General features: G+C 41.1%; 1 protein-coding gene across 1 annotated transcript in view; it reads left to right on the top strand.

The window, feature by feature from the left end:
• The window catches only part of LOC306667696 (uncharacterized protein), a gene marked incomplete at its 3' end in the record, with an annotated part of 29563 nt that overhangs the window by 10049 nt on the left and 288 nt on the right, over positions 1–19226 (top strand). The window contains exons 6-9 of the mRNA XM_079150410.1: positions 8899–9124; positions 10952–11039; positions 13067–13217; positions 18945–19121. Coding sequence (XP_079006536.1) covers positions 8899–9124; positions 10952–11039; positions 13067–13217; positions 18945–19121 — 642 coding nt within the window. The remainder of the gene's footprint in view (positions 1–8898; positions 9125–10951; positions 11040–13066; positions 13218–18944; positions 19122–19226) is intronic.

Genomic DNA, 19226 nt, shown 5'->3' with positions numbered 1-19226 from the left:
CCCAGGAGTGATAGGCTGGATTGTATGGTCAATCTATTTTTAGTTTTTTGAGGAAACTTCATACTGTTTCCTACAGTGGCCATATATTACATTCCCACCAACGAAATATGAGCGTTCCTTTAACTCTGCATCCTCACCAGCACTGCAGTACTAGGGATTGTACCCAGGATCTTCCACATGCTACCAAGCACTCTACCACTAAGTAACACCCTCAGCCCTTTTTAAAATTTTCATTTGGAGACAGGGTCTCACTGAGTAGTCGGGTCTGACCTCAAACGTGCAATCCTCTTTCTTCAGCTTCCTGAGTAGCTGGGATTGTAGGTGTGCACCACTGTACCCAGATACTGTTTTTTGATAATAGCCATTCTGACTAGGGAGAAATGGAATCTCAATGAAGTTTGATTTGCATTTCTCTTGTGACTAAAGATGTTGAACATTTTTTCATAAATTTCTTGGCTGTTTATACTTCTGAGAAGTGTTCAGTTTATTTGTCCATTTCTTGATTGCATTAATTTTTCTTTGATGTTAACTTTTTTGAATTCTTTGTATGTTCTGGATATTGATCTTCTGTCAGATGAATAACTGGCAAAGATTTTTCTCCCATTCTGTAGGTTGTCTCTTCATTCTGCTGATTGTTTCCTTGACTGTGCAGAAGTTTTTAAATTTGATGTAATCCTTTTTGTCAATTCTTGCTGTTTTTTCCTAAACTAGTAGAGACTTATTTAGGAAATTGTTGCTTGTGCCATATCTTAAAGTGTTTCCCCTCCCTGTGTTTTCCTTTAGTAGTTTTCAAAGTTTCATGTCCTTTACTAAGTTCCTTGATTCAAGTTGATTTCTGAACAGGGTGAGAAATAACAATCTACTTTCAATTTTCCTAATGTGGTTATACAGTTTTCCCATCACCATTTGTTGAAGAGGCTGTCTTGTATCCAATATGGTTTTGGTACCTTTGTTAGGAACCAAATGGCAATAGATGCATAGGTTTAATTCAGGGTCTTCTCTGTTCCATTTGGCTACATGTCTGTTTTCATGTCAATATCATGTTATTATTGTAATTGTGGCTCTGTGTAGTATATTTTGAAATCAGATTTTGAGATGCTTATAGCATTGCTCTTTTTGCTTAAGATTGCTTTGGATATACAGGGTCTTTTGTGTTTCCATATGAATTTTAGAATTATTCTTTCTAGTTCTGTGGCAACAGACACAGTATTTTGATAGGGATTGCATTGAACCTGTAGATTGCTTTTGGTACTATGGCCGTTTAAACAATATTAATTCTCCCAATTCATTTGGGAGATCTTTCCATCTCTCAATGTCTTCTTCAATTTCTTTCTTCAGTATTTTATAATTTTCATTGTGGAGAACTTTATATATAATAGCATATTGTTTAATCTCCAGGTGTTGGAACAACTTCTTTCTAATCAATAGATTTTTGTAATAAAATCACTCAATAGATAAAGACAAGAAGATAAAGAGCATGTATGAAAAAAACCTATATCTAGTATCATAGGTTTAACAGAATGAATCCCATTCTTTAGTAAACACCTATTCTTGTGTTCAAGGTGTGTCTGTGAAGCAAGTTTGGCAATGTAGACACATAATCGAACCTAAAAAAAAAAAGGACCATCAGAATCAGGATCAATCATTGCAAACATTCATGATCCATAGAAGTACATTTAAAAATAGAACCTCAGGATCAGATGAAGCTAGAATATCTTTCCTCTAGGTATTTTTTGGGAAAAAGTGGCATGATGTTGGTATCTTATAAAAAGCATTACCAAGTGTTGAAACTTGTGTTATATATATGAGTGGTATTCTAGTTCTTTCACTTTATGAGTTTTAAATTTTTTTTTGATACTGGGAATGCAACCCAGGGGTGCTTTGTCACTTAGCTACATCCCCAGTCTTTTTATTTTTTGTTTTGAGAAGAATCTCTCTAAGTCGCTGAAGTTGACCTTGAACTTGCAATCCTCCTTCCTCAGCCTCCTGAGTCACTGGGATTACAGGAGTGCACCACTATGCTCAGTTAAATATTTTCATAATAAAAAAAAAAAAAGCTGGGGGAGGAGAAATTAAAGAAGACCTAAACAAATGAATGTGCTTATTCTCTATTAATGGATTGGAAGACCTAATATTGTCAAAATGGCAATCCAATCCTATTAATGAACAAATTCAACACAATACACACCAAAATTCCATTTGGTTTCTTTGCAGAAATTAACAAATTGATTCTGAAATTCACATGAAAATTCAAAGGACTCAGAATAGCCAAAAAGTTTGAAAAAGAAAAAGCCGAAGTACTCTTATTTCTAGATTTCAAAACTTAATACAAGGCAACTGTTATCAAGATGTTGCAAATAAAACCACAATGAAATACCACTTCATATACATTGAGATGGCTATAATGGAAAAGATAGATAATAAATGTTGAGAAAGATATGAAGGATTTGGAACCCTCCTATGCTGCTTATGGAAATGTAAAATGGAGCAGTCACTTTGGAAAACAGGTTGACAGTTCCTGAAAAAGCTAAACACAGAGTCACTTCTAGGTATATACCCAACACAACTAAAAACAAATATGCAGACAAAAATTTGTACATGCATGTTCATCCCAGCAATATTCATAACAGTCAGATAGGAGGAACTCCCCACCAAACCTATCAACTGATAAACAGACAAATGAAGGATGGTATAGCCACAAAATGGAATATTATTCAGTTATACAAAGGGATGAAATACTGTTAAATGCTATAGTATGGATGAACCTTGAAAACATGCTAAATGACAGAAACCACTCACAAAAGACCACATGATTCCATTTGAGGGAAATGCCCAAATATATTAGTCTCTTGTTACTGTATCTGAGATAGGTTACTTCAGAAGCTTACAATTTTGAAGACTAAAAGTTCAAAATCAGGTGACCCCATTGGTTTGGCCTCTAGTGAAGGCTTAAAGATAAGTAATATCATGTTCAAATGTGTGAAGGAAAGATAATGTAGCAAATCAGGAAGCCAGAGAGACTGGATTTTTTTTTACAACCCTCCAGCAAGAATTAACCAGGGGTTTCATGAGAACTACCTTAATCTAATCTGAGAGTAGCACCCTCAATAACCTAAGAACCTCCCACTAGATCCCACCTCTTAAAGGTCCTACCATCTCTCATATGGACATGCTGAAGATCAAACCTGCAATACATGAATCCTTGGGGAACAAATACATAGGCAAATACTTTCTGTCCACTGTCCACAGAGACAGAAAGTAGACTAGGAATTATCAGGGGCTGGGAAAGGGGAAATGGAAGTCAACTGCTTAATGGGTGCATGGTTCCCTTTGTGGGGGAGGGGGGGTTCATGAAAATATTCTAAAATTATATCATTGCGTTGGTGGCAATGTTGTTGGCATAACTTTGTGACTATACTAAAATATGCTGAATTGTATGTTTTGAAAGGGTGAGTATTGTGATATGTGAATTATATCACAATAATAAAATCACATTGTTCATATTTATTCCATGTACAGTAGAACATGGAAGTAGCCTCAGAAAATGTGAAACATAAATGATGGTTCTCTTTATTCTATGATGTAGAATTTGACTATTTTCTCTCAAGATTTAAAAAAAAAAAGCCTTTCCGTTTGGTCATTTCTTTTTAAAGCATATAAAATTTTATTGGCAATAGAAACAAGAATCATGCATATCTTAATTCCAACAATGTCCTAATTTGTGAAGTAATGGAAATTGTCATATATTCATAAAATATAGGCAAAAATAAAACAGTGTTACATGAAGTGAGGAAACCTCTTTCACAACATGAAATGTGGTCTATAAAATGAAAGAATAAAAGAAAGGAAAATTTAACCAACCATAGATATATTATTTACAAATGCTTTCATATAACTACAATCTGCAACTATCACTACATACCACAAAAGATCATTTATTGTGAAACTTGATTTTCATTTCACAGTAAATCCATAACAAGTATTTATTTATAAAGAGCACATGAATTTTAATGAGTGAATATATGAATAATATTAAACTGATTTAGGATATTAATTTATTAAAATGGCTTGACCTAGAATTCTCCAAAAATGTTCACATTATCACCTGGAGACCCACAAATAACAGAAAATATTTTAGATCATGCTGTCACTCACTAGCAAAGGGAAGTTGAGTGGTTAATTTAAATGAACTGGGATATCACTGTAGACACACAGAAGATTTTAAGGAATTTTAAAACATGATAAACATACGGCAGTACATATTCAATGATAATGGGTTGTTTGGTCATTTTATAGTAACATAGTAAGAAGTAACACAGCCTGGTGCCCTGTGCTGAGCCCCATAGCCTATTCTTTGCTATAAACCTGAGAAGTCCAGGGAATGTGAGGGGGTGCTAGACTGTTAGGGAGTTATGAGTGAGTCCAACTGGGAGAAGGGAGGAAAACTCCCTATATCATAGACGACATGGTCTATAAAAGCATATCTTGGTGACTCTAGGACAGGTGTGGGTCCAGAGAATAGAACATGATATATCTACTTGTTTCCAACCCCTTCTTAGGAACTGCCTAGCCCACTGTTAGAGTTAAGGTAGCTGTTATATTTTATATCATGTGACTTCTTTCCACCACAGTGGAGTGTGGGGGTGGGGTGAGGGAAAGAGTTTCTGTAGGAGGCCGATGGTGCCAATGATCAATTAATTACTAATAAACTTATGTAATCAATAAACACAACAGCCAATAATCTTTCCAAATGGAAGGGTGTGGCGGATCGGGCATACCAGCTCTAGCCTCCAACAGGATGGAGGACCCCACCTTCACCTTTATTTATAATCGCATAGGTAAAAAGGCCCCGACCAGGAGGGGCTTTTTCTGTGAGGAACAGGATGGAGTAGAGTTAGAGAAGCCTTTTGCTTAGAGAATTAGCATATCCTCAGGGGTGAGTCACTCTGTACAGGGTCACTTACTCCTCAACAATATGAAAACAGTCTCCCATGACTGACAGTTCCTAGGAGTCAGACTTCTGTATCCCATGGCTCAGCCAAGTCTCATTCTGCTTAAAAACGGATGGCTCCCCACAGTGGAGTAGTCACTTCAAGAGCAGCCCAGATAGAGAATGGTGCAGATTCTCCGTCACACTCTAACTCAGAAATACTAGGGGAATCAGGTCTTCTGCAGTGAAAACTATTAGATATGGAAAATGAAAAAAAAAAAAACCCAAAACAGTGAGGCCCAAGAAAAGGGAGTGAAAAGGGAAGCCATGCATTGATTGCTTCCTCAGTGCATTCCTTACCAATGACAGAACCATGCCTAGAAAGGAAGCCCTAGCACTGATCCTTCCCCAAATACATCCTCTCCCAGTGACATTACAGTGAGACCCTGAAGGTAAAGAGATAAACACTCTTAAGAGATAAACAAGTAAAAATATTGTCCAGTAAAAACAAATTTCTAAATTCTCACAAACCTGTTTCCTGAGTGCCCAAACTGATATGCTCACTAGACCACCCCTCAAAATAACCTATATAAAACCAGTCCCCTTCTTTGTTCAGTGGCTCATTTTCTACCAGGAAAGTGGGTTCACTGATGCCATTTCATCCCTGCATCCCTGTTCCCATGTGAAATTTCATTTTCTAAAGGAATAGCTGAGATGATTCATGAGGTTTGCATCCTGTCTGGTCTTTTTGTGCTAACAGAAACCCCCTTGAAGTATCATAGGCACCTCTGGAGCAGACACACAGAGAGGAGGAAACTGTGGGGGAAAAGAGAGGACAAAAAAGAAAAAAAAATGCCTTGCAGTCTCTGGGAGAGTTGGTTTCCCGTGACCTCAGGTTCTTAAACAGGTGCATTTGAATCATCTGAGTGTGATTCCCAGCAGGCTTTGATTCAGTGGGTCTGATGTTCAGTGCCTCAAGATTCATTTTTTTTTAATATATTTTTTTTAGTTGTCAATGGACCTTTGTTTTATTTATTTATACATGGTGCTGAGAATCTAACTCAGTGCCTCATACATGCTAGGCAAGTGCTCTACCACTGAGCTACAACCCCAGTCACCAGATTCATTTCTGATGAGCTCACTGGCAAGGCTGCTGCTGCTTATCAGAGGATCACAATTTGAGAAACAAGTTCTAGGCCACTTATCTTTTCAATGGTGAAGAATGCCCCCTTCCTTGGGGAAATTTGAGTGTACCCATGTTTCTTGCCAAAGACAATAACTGGGTAGAGTGGGGCAGGGAACTCAGGAGCAGTTCTTAGTTGGTGGCCACATCACCACCCAGAGCAAATCATGCGTTGGCCACCCCATGAACTCTCTGAACTCCCTGGTCAGGACTGGATACAAGTGAAAATATGGAGTACTTATTCAAAAATTATTCAAGAATTTCAGGATGGTAATGTGCAGGGCTCTTCTGAGCTACAGACCCATGAAAACCTTGTCTGTTTTCACTTGAGATTACTGAGATTACCGTGTTGATTTAGACTCCATCTTGCTAGTTTATCAGCTCTGGAGTCTCCATTGCTGGTTTTGAAGATGTGACCATGTTAGCAAGTCCATATGGCAAGTTGCCAAGGGTGGCTTCCATCCAACAGCCAGTAGGCAACTTCAGTCCTGCAAAGAATGAAGTCTGTCAACAATTTGAGAGAGTTTAGGAATGGATCTTTTCCCAGTTGAACCTTAGATAGGGGGAGGGGCCAGCAGCTCTTTTCAACCTCATGAATTTAAAGGGTCTGGCCCCTTGATTGCAGCCTTGCAGAAGAATCAGTTAAACTGTGCCCAGAACCCTGACCCACAGAAAGTGTGAGATAATAAATGTATGTTGTTATTGTTATTGTTGTTGTTGTTGTTGTTATCATTATTATTATTTTGGTATCAGGGATTGAACCCAGGGGTACTTAACCACTGAGTTGCATCCCCAGCCCTTCTTATTTTTTATTTTGAGACATGGTCTCGCTAAGATGCTTAGGGTCTTGCTAAGTTGCTGAGGATGGCTTTGAACTTGCGATCCTCCTGCCTCAAGCTCCTGAGCTGCTGGGATTAGCCAGGCATATGCTACCATGCCTGGCTAAATGTATGTTATCTTAAGCCACTAAATTTGTGATAATTTGTTATGTTGCAATAGATAAGTAATACAGAAGGTCTTCTTACTGCCCCAAAGCTGTCAGTTTTGTAGATCATCTGGCCGCCTTTACTCTCACTCTACCTCCCCCAGTCCTCCAGCTTTCTGGAAGACTGAACTGCTGAGAGGGTGGTACTTAGTTTGGGTTATACTGAGCAATCATCAAGAGTATTCTGTCTAAATGGCTTTTTTTCCCTATAAAGTAGTAAATCTGTCTCTCACGAGTTTATTTCAGTCTTGTCCTAAGATCATGATCAATCCTGGAATACTGGACCAAATTAGGTTTTGGACTTGTAATACTGGTTCTAATCTAGACAAGGATCCCAACAGTTCTTTCCTGGAGCACCGACTGGAGACGCTGAGAGATGAAGATAAAGAAAATATAGTTTCCTTTGAGTATCTAGCTCTTTTTAAAACCTCAACATAGAAGCCAGAATTTCTCATTTTAAACTTCTTTTCACTTAAAAATTGTTATTACTGCTGGGAGTAATGGTGTATGTTATTATCCCAGCTACTCAGGAGGTCGAGGCAGGAGAATCACAAGATGAAGGTCCACCTGAACAACTTAGGGAGACCCTGTCCCAAAACACAAAATAAAAATGGGGATTTAGCTCTGTTGTAGAATGCTGCTGGGTTCAATCCCCAGTACCACCTTCTCATACTACATTATTACCAACATTCATTTTCTTTGTAGAAATCTGCCATACCATGTAGAAAATGTCATGTTCCTGCTGATGTATTTTCAGTTGGACTTGTTTTAGAAGATAATACATGACACTTATGTCATTTGGTCAACTGGGTAGCAGGCCCTGAAGGTACCTGGGTGGCAATAGGCAGGACTGAGCTTAAGACTCAGGGGTAAGTCCAGTATCCTGGACTTGCAAAGGTTCCGGACAGTTTTAGCTTCCCCAACATTCCACACTTGGAGGAAACTGAGGCTGAGAGAAGTGAAGAAAGAAACCCGGGTTATGGTTTGAATATTGCTGTCTCCTCCAAATTAATGTGGGAACCTAAGGTATTAGGGGCTTCTGGGAAGTGATTAAGTCCAGGGCTCCCCTTTCATGAGTGGAATTTGTGTCCTTATAAAAGAGGTCGAAAGGAGTTGCCTTGCCCCTCCCACCACATTAGGACACAAAAGAGGTACCATTTTTGAAGCAGAGAGCCAGCATTCATCACACAGTGAATCTGCTGGAACTTTGATTTTTGGATTTACTAGTCTCCAAATCTATTGTTTACAAATTACCCTGCCTAAAGTATTTTGTTATGGCTGCTTAAACAGGACTAAGACGATCAGGAATGTGATTGAGGGAACTGCTTTAGCAGGTGCACGCTATCGAATTGCAAGACTCGCAATTCCAGTGAGGCAAGTGACCACAAAATGCTGAATACAAGCCTGAGGCTTTGCCATTTCCTGGCACCAAGATCGCTAGTGTTGTTGTAAGAAAATGGAGTCTGGAGCCAGAATTTCTGGGTCTATCATCACGCAGTGCCTCGGTTTCCCAATCTGGGACACGGGGATGATTCAAGGAAATTCTGACACACGCTACAACAGGGTGCGTTTTGAAGACATTATGCTAAATCAAATAAAACGGTCACAAAAGAATTGAAATTCGGACCCCTTCACACCTCCCTCGCCCACTCCTGGGGCTACCACCTAGTCTGAGTTCCCGGAGCCCCAACCCGTGGGACAAGCCTCTCTTCAACCATGCCCCCCTTCAACCACGCCCCCACCCTCTCAATCCTCTCACTCGTAGCAGGCTTGCCAGCTGCTGCTAGACGAAGTTCCTAGGCGCTGGAGCCGCCCAATAGGGGCGCTGTCTGGGACGTGGCTGAGCCGATATCTGTTTTACACGCGTTTTTGCTGTGTTCCGGGGATTACAAGTCGGTCCCCGTCGCCCCCGCCATGGGCCTGGAGCTGTACCTGGATCTGCTCTCCCAGCCCTGCCGCGCTGTTTACATCTTCGCCAAGAAGAACTGCATCCCCTTCCAGTTGCGCACGGTGGAGCTGCTCAAGGGTGGGTGGTTTTTCGGAACAGAGAGATCAGAAAGGGTCAGCCTGGGAGGCACACAAGCTTAGGGGGTCCCTTCCTGTGCCACCCACTTCCTGGGGACGTTGCTGTTCTCGTTTGGAAACCTTGTGAGAATGGAATGCCAGCAAGGAGATCCAAGATTTGGGAATCCCCTAAACTCTGCTAACCACAGGGGCTCTGCCAAAGCTGAATGATTGGATGAGGAGTATGAGGAGATGAGAGGCCTGGCAAACAGAAATGGGTGCGACTTGGGACTTGGGATAGACGGCCTCCAGAAAAGAGATGGTTGAGGGAGGAGAGGGGTTAGGGAACCAAATGTAATTAGGTCCCTCCCTTGTGGTTCCAGTCCTGAGACTGACAGCAGCACACAGAAGAGGCATTGCTTTGGGAACTTGTCTTTCCAGCTCTGTCCTTTACACTATCCCACACTGTATTGGGGTCCCTTTTGTTTCTTCCTTCTTCTGCTCCTCCTGTTTTGTCTTACTTATCTTGTCCTCTGCCTCTCTTTTTCCTGCTGCAGAGTGTGACCACCCCCATGAGGTGTGCTGGAAGCAGGACTCCCCACCTCGATGAGCCCTGCAGCCTGAGCAGGGGTGATTATCTCTCTCACAGACCTGTGGGGGCCCTCAAGGATAGCTGACAGACTCAGGCTCAAATCTGGCAGAGGTGGGGTGGTAAGAGGGAATGGCAGCAGGTGTTGCTGGGTGGGCAAGCAGGGTGACTCTATTTGGCTCAGCTTTCCACTTAGTCTCCCACCACCAGGTGGACCTTGCTTGCCTTTGTGCCTTTGCACAGCCTGTCCCTCTAAAACTTCACCTCTACCCAACCTCCTCTGGGGATTACCCATTGCCTTACTCAGGGACTTTGCTGAGTAAGGGCAGAGGAGAGGGTGTGGTGGACAAGGGAATGTTAAGTTGGCTATCAAATATAGAGGTGCAGAGGGAAATGTGTTTTACCAGAAAAGGAGAGGAGGGTGCCCCCAGGGGAGGAACAGTCTGGAGAAGAGAGGGTAGCCTCAAGACTAGAGGGAAAAAGTGATTTCATATGGCTTTGAAGAACTTCTACCTGATCCAGGGGTAATGGTGAGCCACTGAGGGCCATGGGGCAGAGCAGCAATAGACTTAAGTGCTCTTAGAAGCTTCTCTGAGTATATCCGAAGGAGCAGAAACGATTAAGACAAGCTCAAAGGCCAGGGTCTCAAGGGACACTGGGACATACTTTGCAGGGGTTGTGGGTAGGGCAAGAAATGAGATTGTCCTAGCTTCAACAGAGCCTGAAAGCAGGGCCAGCTCTCTAGTCCTAGAGCCCAGGGCAAGGGAAGCAAGGGGACACAGATGGGTAAGTAGAAATTGATGACAGGTAAATAGATATCAGAGAAAAACCAATTCTCTGTGTTTTGGTCAATCCATAGGAGATAGCTGCTGTAGGAAGTAAGAGATCCACAGAGGTGACCTGCCCTTGCAGTTTGGGGACACTCTAATCATGAGTTTATGAAGCTGGCAATGGCAGAAAGAGGAGGCCCAGGCATTATGCCCTGACCATTGAGCTCTGTTTTGGGGGTCGAGAGGAATTGGAGGGAAGTAGTGCCTAGGTGAACTTGTCAAAAGGTGTCAAGGTACATTTTGTACCAGCTACCACAGCAACCACCCCCTCCTTCCACAGAAGACCCCACCAGCTTTTCCCATTCAGGACAGCAAACCAGTGGGGAGAATAACCATGAAATTGGGGCCTGGGCATTGCAGGGAGTGGGCCCAGTCCACATGGAAGGCTCAGCCTTCTATTCCCATCCCTGTCATGATGGGCTCTCCACAGGCCAGCACCTCAGTGATGCCTTTGCCCAGGTGAACCCCCTGAAGAAGATACCAACCTTGAAGGATGGGAACTTCATCTTGACTGAGAGGTAATTGGGACCCTGGGGCTACTGCCAGGCCTTACTAGAAAATCCTGTCCTAACCCATAGATGGTCATAGACAAGGAAACTAAAGTCCTTAGAGACGAAGGGTTCTTCTACCCCATATCCCACAGGGTTGGAATTGGAAGTCAGACTTCTTCCTAACTGTTTTCTTTTCCAGTTTACCAGGATGTCTGGAAAACCAGGCCATCTACTTTACCTCTGTACTAGTCTCTTGTTTGTTGACAGGAGTATCCCTGGGACAGAGATTTGGGGCAGGAGTGGATGGCAGTTTCACCCACCATGGGGACAGTCCTCTGGGGCAAGCTTAGGTCAAGAGGGCCTGGTGGTATTCAAATTACCTAATGTCTCCATCTCTGGAGTCACTGTAGCTTCCCTGAAGGTCTCCCTCCTAGGAGACCTACTATACATGTGGATGTTTTATATCACAGCAAATCCCAAGAAGTTGAAATCTCCCTCTTCAGGAAAGGCCAAACCTCTTCCCAGTTCTGCCCCATTTGTCACATGAGTCATTTATTCCATAGCAAGGAGAACCTAGAATTTTGAGATTTCAGAATCTCTGAAATTTTGAGATGCATGCACCCCAATGAATTCCTCTGACATTCTTCCAGCATCATTCTTCCTTTCTGCCGTCCCCTGGTGTCCTGAGTCCTTTTGTTTGCTCAATGTTGGGCACCTTGGGTAAGAGCCAAGAGCAGTGAGCAACTTCTGCATTTCTCTACTCTCTACCCTGGAGAGGTTCATACTTAAAGGGACCCACAGCCCTCCTCAGAGATGCCTTGACCAATTATCTGGGAGCAAAAGGAGCACAGGGGAACCTTTCTCAGGAAAACTGAGGCAGTAAGCTGGGGTGTGGATGCAGGAATCTTAATAGGGAACATGAGCCAGGGGCAGATACAGAGATTTTCTTCCTTTTGGGCTGTGACACCCAATCCTTGGGTGTGACACCCTACACCAAGTTCTGAAAACTTTTCTATAGCCCCAGTGAACACATCCTCAATGTCTTTTAAGGATCATCCCCATCCCCACGCTATGACAGCCCTCATAACCCAGAGTTGGAGGAAAGCACTAGAGACATGCCTGTTCTGTTGTTCTAGGATTCTGAACACCCAATATTTCCTGAGTTAGGTTGTGGGTTTTTGTTTTTTGTTTTTTGTTTTTTGGTTTTTTTTTTGGTACTGGAGATTGAACCCAGGGGCACTTAACCACTGAGTGACATCTCCAACCCTTTTTATTTTTAATTTTGAGACAGGGCCTCAATAAGTTGCTTAGAGCCTTGCTTAGTTACTGAGCTGGCTTTGAACTTGTGATCCTCCTGCCTCAGCCTCCTGAGCTCTGAGATTATAGGCATGAACCATCATTCCAGCCTGAGTAAGGTTTTAAAAGGCTGAGCCACTGTGGTTGGTTTAGATAGGAGGTGATTCTTAGCAGAAAGAATGACATAGAGAGTAGAAGAATGATGGGGCTGGGGAGATACCTCAGTTGGTAGAGTGCTTGCCTAGCATGCAAAAGATCCTGGGTTCAATCCCAGCACCACCAAAAAAAAAAAAAAAAAAAAAAAAAAAATAGAGAGAGAGAGAGAATAGAGGAATGATGATGTTCTTTTTGAACAATCGGGCAATCCAAGGCTGGTCTGAATGACAATGAATGAAAGTATATACAAATCAGAAAGAACTGAGTTTCCTCAAGGCTCTGTTTAGATGCTATCCCTCCAGGAAGCTCTCTCTGGTCCTCTGATCAAAAACTCTCTCTGAACACTTAATGGGATACTCTGTTGTGGGATTTCCTCTGGTGGAAGGTTGAGCTTGGGTATTAGCCCCAGAAAGACTCCCAGTTTTGCCAATAAGAGCTGTGTGCCCTGGGGCATGTCCCTTTACCTTTCTAAGCCTGCTTTCCTGCTCTGGAAAATAAGGCTTATCTTAACAGATTGTCTGGAAGATCAAAAAAGGTACTGGATATTAAGTCCCTAGCATAGTGCACTTCCCCCACCCATTATGTACCCCCCACACCCACAGTGTGGCCATCCTGCTCTATCTGACACACAAGTACAAGGTCCCCGACTACTGGTACCCTCAGGACCTGCAAGTCCGAGCCTGCATCGATGAGTACCTGGCATGGCAGCACACAACCCTGAGGAGAAATTGCCTGCGGGCCCTGTGGCATAAGGTGAGGCTGGAAGGATGGGGTGTGTGTGTAGTGAGGACATTATCCCAAAGGGATTTGGGCAATATCCAATTCTTTTCACAGTTAGGGTATTTTCTATAGTCCTGTTTTCACTTCACTGATTATTTCTTCTGTTTTGCTCAGATAGCTATTAAGCCCATATAATATACTGTATTTGAGATATGTATTTTTATTTCTAGAAATTTCATTTGTTCTTTTAGTTTTCTTTTCTGTGCTGAAATTCACTATCTGTCCATCCATTTTATTAATCTTTTCTTTTAAATTTTTAGCATATTTTAATTGTTACTTAAAAGTCTTTCCGGGCTGGGGATGTGGCTCAGTGGTAGAGTGCTTGCTTAGCATGTGTGAGGCACTGGGTTTGATTCTCAGCACCACATAAAAAATGAAAAAATAAAATAAAGGTATTGTGTCCATCTACAACTAAAAACATTTAAAAGATAGGTTACATAAGATAAAAAAAAAAAGTATTTGCCAGGTACTCTGGCACACACCTGTAATACTAGGAGTTCAGGAGGCTGAGGCAGGAGGATCGTGAGTTCAAAGTCATCCTCAGTAATTTAGTGAGGCTCTAAGTAATTTAACAAGAACCTGTCTGAAAATAAAATATAAAAATGGGCTGGGTATGTGGCTCGTGGTTAAGTGCCCCTGGGTTTAATCCCTGTTGCAAAAAAAAAAAAAAAAAAAAAATAGTGGTCAGTTAATTTCAACACCTCAGTCTGCCGTGGATCTGTTTATGTTAATTGTTTCTCCCCTTCTTGATTATGGATCACATTTTCCTGCTTCTTTACATGTTTCATAAGATACTGTTGGATGCCAAATATTATATATAAAATAAGAATATAGATTGAAGTGTATAATAAACACTCCCAGGAAGGGATTGTACTTTAGTTTGTCAGGCATTCAGGGTGCAAGATTTCTCTCTTCCAGATAATCAGGAGGTGGATTGGGTTGTGGCTTCAGTTAGTTTCAGTTTGTTTCTGGTTTCAAATACAGATGGTCTCCAACTTACAGTGGTTCAATTTATCATTTTTCAACTTTAGGGTGTTCATTCAGTAAGACCATACTTTGAATTTTGACCTTTTTTCTGGCTACTGATATGCCATATGATATTCTCCATGATGTTAGGCAGTGGAAGCAAGCCATAGATATCTCTAGTGTACTGTGTTACTAAGCTATAATGTTTATTACATTAGGTATATTAAATGCTTTTTGGATTTATGATGTTTTCAAATTAATGATGGGTTTATAGGGACCTACCTCCATCAAAAATCAAGAAGCAATATATATATATATATTTATATATATATTTATTATATATATATATTTATTTATTTATTTATTTATTTTTTTTGTGGTGCTGGGGATTGAACCCAGGGCCTTGTGCTTGCAAGGCAAGCACTCTACCGACTGAGCTATCTTCCCAGCCCCACTATATTTTGAAGGTGGGACTGTGTCACTCGTTCACTTCAGCAAGGCTTCAGAATCTAAGCACAGAAGGTGAATAACAGGTGATTTCCAGGGGCTAAGGGAAGGGGTGAATGGGGAATTATGATTGATAGGTATAGAGTTGAAGTTTTATAAGATAAAAGGAATTCTGGAGATGGCTCCACAACAATGTGGATGTACTTAAACTCTGTGCGCTAAACTATATACTTTGAAATACACATTCTGAAAGTTGCTGGTACCAAAATGGAGTCACTTATGTCAAACTTCAAAAAAATGGAAATGTGGAAGATCACGTAAAAGGAGCTTTTTTGCAAACATGCTTGTAACAAGATATATCACAAGACATTCTTTAAAAAAATTGTTTTGTAGTTGTAGATAGACAGAATGCCTTTATTTGTTTATTTTTTTACGTGGTGCTAAGGATGATTCACATGTGCTAAGCAAGTACTCTGCCACTGAGTCACAGGCCCATCCCAACATTCTTTTTTTCCCCCACACTTTCCACATTTTTTATTGGTGCATTATAGTTGTACATGATAGAATTTGTTGTTACATATTTGTACATGCACAAAATATTACAATATAGTTTGGCCAATATCATTCCCCAACCTTTCCCCCACTCCCTCTCTACTTCCTACTCCCTGATCCCTTTCTCTACTGATTGCACTTTGATTTTCATGAGATCCACCCCCAGCCTTTCTTTTCCTTTTTCATCACTAGCTTCCTTATATGAGAGAAAACATGACCCTTGACCTCTGATTTTGGCTTATTTTGCTTAACATAATAGTCTAGTTCCACCCATTTTCCTGCAAATAACATAATTTCATTATTCTGCTGAATAAAACTCCATTGTGTATATATACCACATTTTCTTTATGATTTATCCATTGATGGACATCTAGGTTGGTTCCATAGTTTGGTTATTGTGAATTGTGCTGCCATAAACATGGGTATGTATGTATCACTGTAGTATGATGACTTTAATTCTTTAGGATAAATGCTAAAGAGTGGTATAGCTGGATCACATGATGTTTCCATACCTCATCTTTTGAAGAATCTCCATACTGATTTCCATAGTGGATGTACTAATTTACAATGCCACCAACAGTGTAAAAGTTTTCATTTTTTCCACATCCTCTCTAATTTTTTATTATTATTATTAGTATTATTATTATTGGTACTAGGGATTGAACACAGGGGAGCTTAACCACTAAGCCACATCCCCAATCCTTTTTTGTATTTTATTTAGAGACAGGGTCTCACTAGTTGCTTAGGGTCTCACTGTGTTGCTGAGGCTTGTTTGAACTCCCAATCCTTCTGCCTCATCCTCCTAAACCACTGAGATTACAGGTGTGCACCGTCACACCTGGCTATTATTTGAATTCTTGATGACTGCCACTGTGACTGGGATGAGATGACATCTCAGTGCAGTTTTGATTTGCATTTCCCTGATTGCTAATGATGTTGAACATGTTTTTCATGTATTTGTTGGCCATTTATATTTCTTCTTTTGAGAAATGTCTGTTTAATTCATTTGCCCATTTATTAATTGGATTATTTGATTTTTTGGTGTAAAATTTCATGAGTTCTTTATATATTCTAGATATTGATCCTCTGCCAGAAGAGTAGCTAGCACAGATTCTCCCATTCTGTAGGTTTTCTCTTCACATCCTTAATTGTTTCCTTTACTGTGAAGAAACTTTTAAATTAGATGCCATATCATTTATTAACTCTTGGCATTATTTCCTGAGCTTTAGGGGTCCTATTGAGAAAGTGGTTGCCTGTGCCTGTATGCTGGAGTGTGGACCCTATGTTCTCTTCTAGGAGTTGCAGAGTTGCAAGGTCTTTGATCCATTTGAGTTGATTTTTGTGCAGAGTGAGAGATAAGGATCTAGTTTCATTCTGGATAGCCAGTTTTCTCAGCACAATTTGTTTAAAAGGCCACATTTTATGTTTTTTGGCACCTTTGTCTAGTATCACATACCTGTATTTATGTGGGTTTGTCTCTGTGTCTTGTATTCTATTCCATTGGTCTTCATGCCTGTTTTGGTGCCAGTGCCATGCTGTTTTTGTTACTATAGCTTTGTAGTATAATTTAAGGCCCAGTATTGTACAGTCAACTTTATTTTCAAGAGTATATTTTTTGTCTTCATTGCCTGAGGTTCTGTCTTCTAAACAGTGAACCAAGATGGCAGCAGCCATGTGTAACCAAACCTGCAGGCGCTCTGACAATGGGCTTCCAGGCAGCAGTGAGCAGTCAGGGGCCAAACAGCAGGTGATCAGAGGGCTACAACGACTGCCTCACAGAGAAATAGTATTTCCTCTGCTTGAATCCCTAGTCAGGAACAACAAGGAATACAGTCTCCCTCTAGTTCACCATCTTGGATCCTCCATTATAATCTTATGGGACCACTATGGTATATGTGGTCCTTCATTGATTGAGAGATGGTCATGTAGTGCATGACTGTACTTTACACTGAAAGAGGAACAAAACTAATTTTTCAACCCTAAGGACTTTGGAGCCGTGGATTCAGAACAAAATAGAAACATAGACAGTCTGTTGCAGGTATGAGGCAGATAAATAAGGGAGGGAAGTGAACTGGCTGGGAATTCACAGACAGAAGTCACTATGACTCTCTAGATGGAGCTGCTTCTCCCCAGCATCAGCCCTAGATACTCAGTCAGGGTACCAGGTAGGAATGCTAGCCATATGGGGCCTCTTGTGGCTAGCACTCCTTAAGTTAGAAAGAAGTTGGAAATATGGACTTTCATATGGAATATCTAAGTTTTTAAATGCCACCACTGATCCATGTTTTTAGAAATCTTTGCAGCCAGAGGAATGTCATTAGCTCAGAACTGGTTCTAGGCCATCAGTTTGCTATCTGTGATCTCATATACCTTCCTATATGGGAAAAGGGGAACTGAAGCTTGAAGCTAGGGCTTTGCTACAATCTTAGTCCTTTTGACCCTTTCCTCCACCCCAGGCTCTCTTGAACAACTTTACTGAACAAAACACCTGGCTGAGCATTACCCCTCCCTCAATTCTCATCCCCTGGGTCTCCCTGACAGTTCTACCAAGACTGAGTCAGTTGATAACTTTCCTCTTCATCATCCTCCATGGACTCCACTTTCCTCCTTAGTCTCTGGAGAGGGCATTGGTTGAATGCTTGACTTAGTTTTTTGGCTGTGCTATCCTGGGCAACCAACTAGCCCTCTCTGGGCTTCACTTTTCCATTTACAAGATAAGCCATGTACTTTTATTACTCCTATATTATACATGAGGAAATTGAGGTCCAGAGAATTTGAGTATTTCACTCAAGGTCACACAGTTTATAAGTGAAATCAAGGAGACCTTAAAATCCACCCTCCTAATTACTTATACTGTAAGAAGTTCTGTTTTTATATTTTGGGGAAAAAAGTTATAAATAGTTGCAGTCATGCACAACATAACGATGTCCCAATCAACAATGGACCACATATGTGATAATGGTCCTATAAAAGTATAATGAAGCTGAGCTGAAAAATTCTATCACCTAGTGATGTAGGTGTCATAACATCTCAGTGCAATACATTCCCCCATGTGTCTTCTGGTATAAATGGCTGTGCTGACTGGTATATAAAAGTACAGCATGTATAATTATGTACAGAACATAATACTTGATATGATAATGTATAACTAAGTTACTGGTTTATGTATTTACTGTAATATACTTTTTATCATTGTTTTAGAATACATTCCTTCTACTTACACAAAAAAAATTGACTGTAAACTAGTTTGCTGTTTAACACCCTAGCAGCAGCCTCATCCATTTCATGTTCACCATGTCTCTTGGTTTCTTCAAAAGGACATTTTATGTGATTGACCTATGCTATCACTCTGTGATGTTTGCACAATGATGAAATCTCCTAATGACGAATTTCTCAGACTGTATCCCCATCATTAATTGATGCATGATTGTACTTCCCAAACTAGTTCCCTCCCCCCAGAGTATTAAAACTGTTGTTCAGGTCACAATTTGAGTCATTTCAAAGAGGTTTGAGTAATTTTGTCTGATACTCCAGGGACTCAGCCAGTCAGAGATCAGTGAAGCAAGAATATTTCTGGGAAAAGAAGTCCCTTGGAAATTTCCTTGCAGGCCTAGCCAGGTCATGGAAGAAGAAGGCAAAGAACAAAAAAACCAGTTCCAAAATTGGGGGTTTTGTATTCCTAAAACCAAGGCTGGGCTGTTCCCTAACCTCCCGCTTTACGTGCCCACCCACCAGGTGATGTTCCCTGTTTTCCTGGGTGAGCAAGTGTCTCCCAAGACGCTGACAGCCACATTGACTGAATTGGATGTGACCCTGCAGTTGCTCGAAGACAAGTTCCTCCAGAACAAGGACTTTCTTGTGGGGCCCCACATCTCCCTGGCTGATCTGGTAGCCATCACTGAACTCATGCATGTGAGTGCTGTAGATAGTGTGGGCCCACAGATGGGGGTGGGTGGACAACTACTTGCTGAAGTCTTGTTTATGCTGCCCTCACCTGGCTGTGAAATTATGTTTGTG

The sequence above is a fragment of the Sciurus vulgaris genome (genome assembly GCF_902686455.1).
Source record: "Sciurus vulgaris genome assembly, chromosome: 8".
Lineage (NCBI taxonomy): Eukaryota > Metazoa > Chordata > Mammalia > Rodentia > Sciuridae > Sciurus > Sciurus vulgaris.
This window is presented reverse-complemented; position numbering and strand designations above follow the sequence as displayed.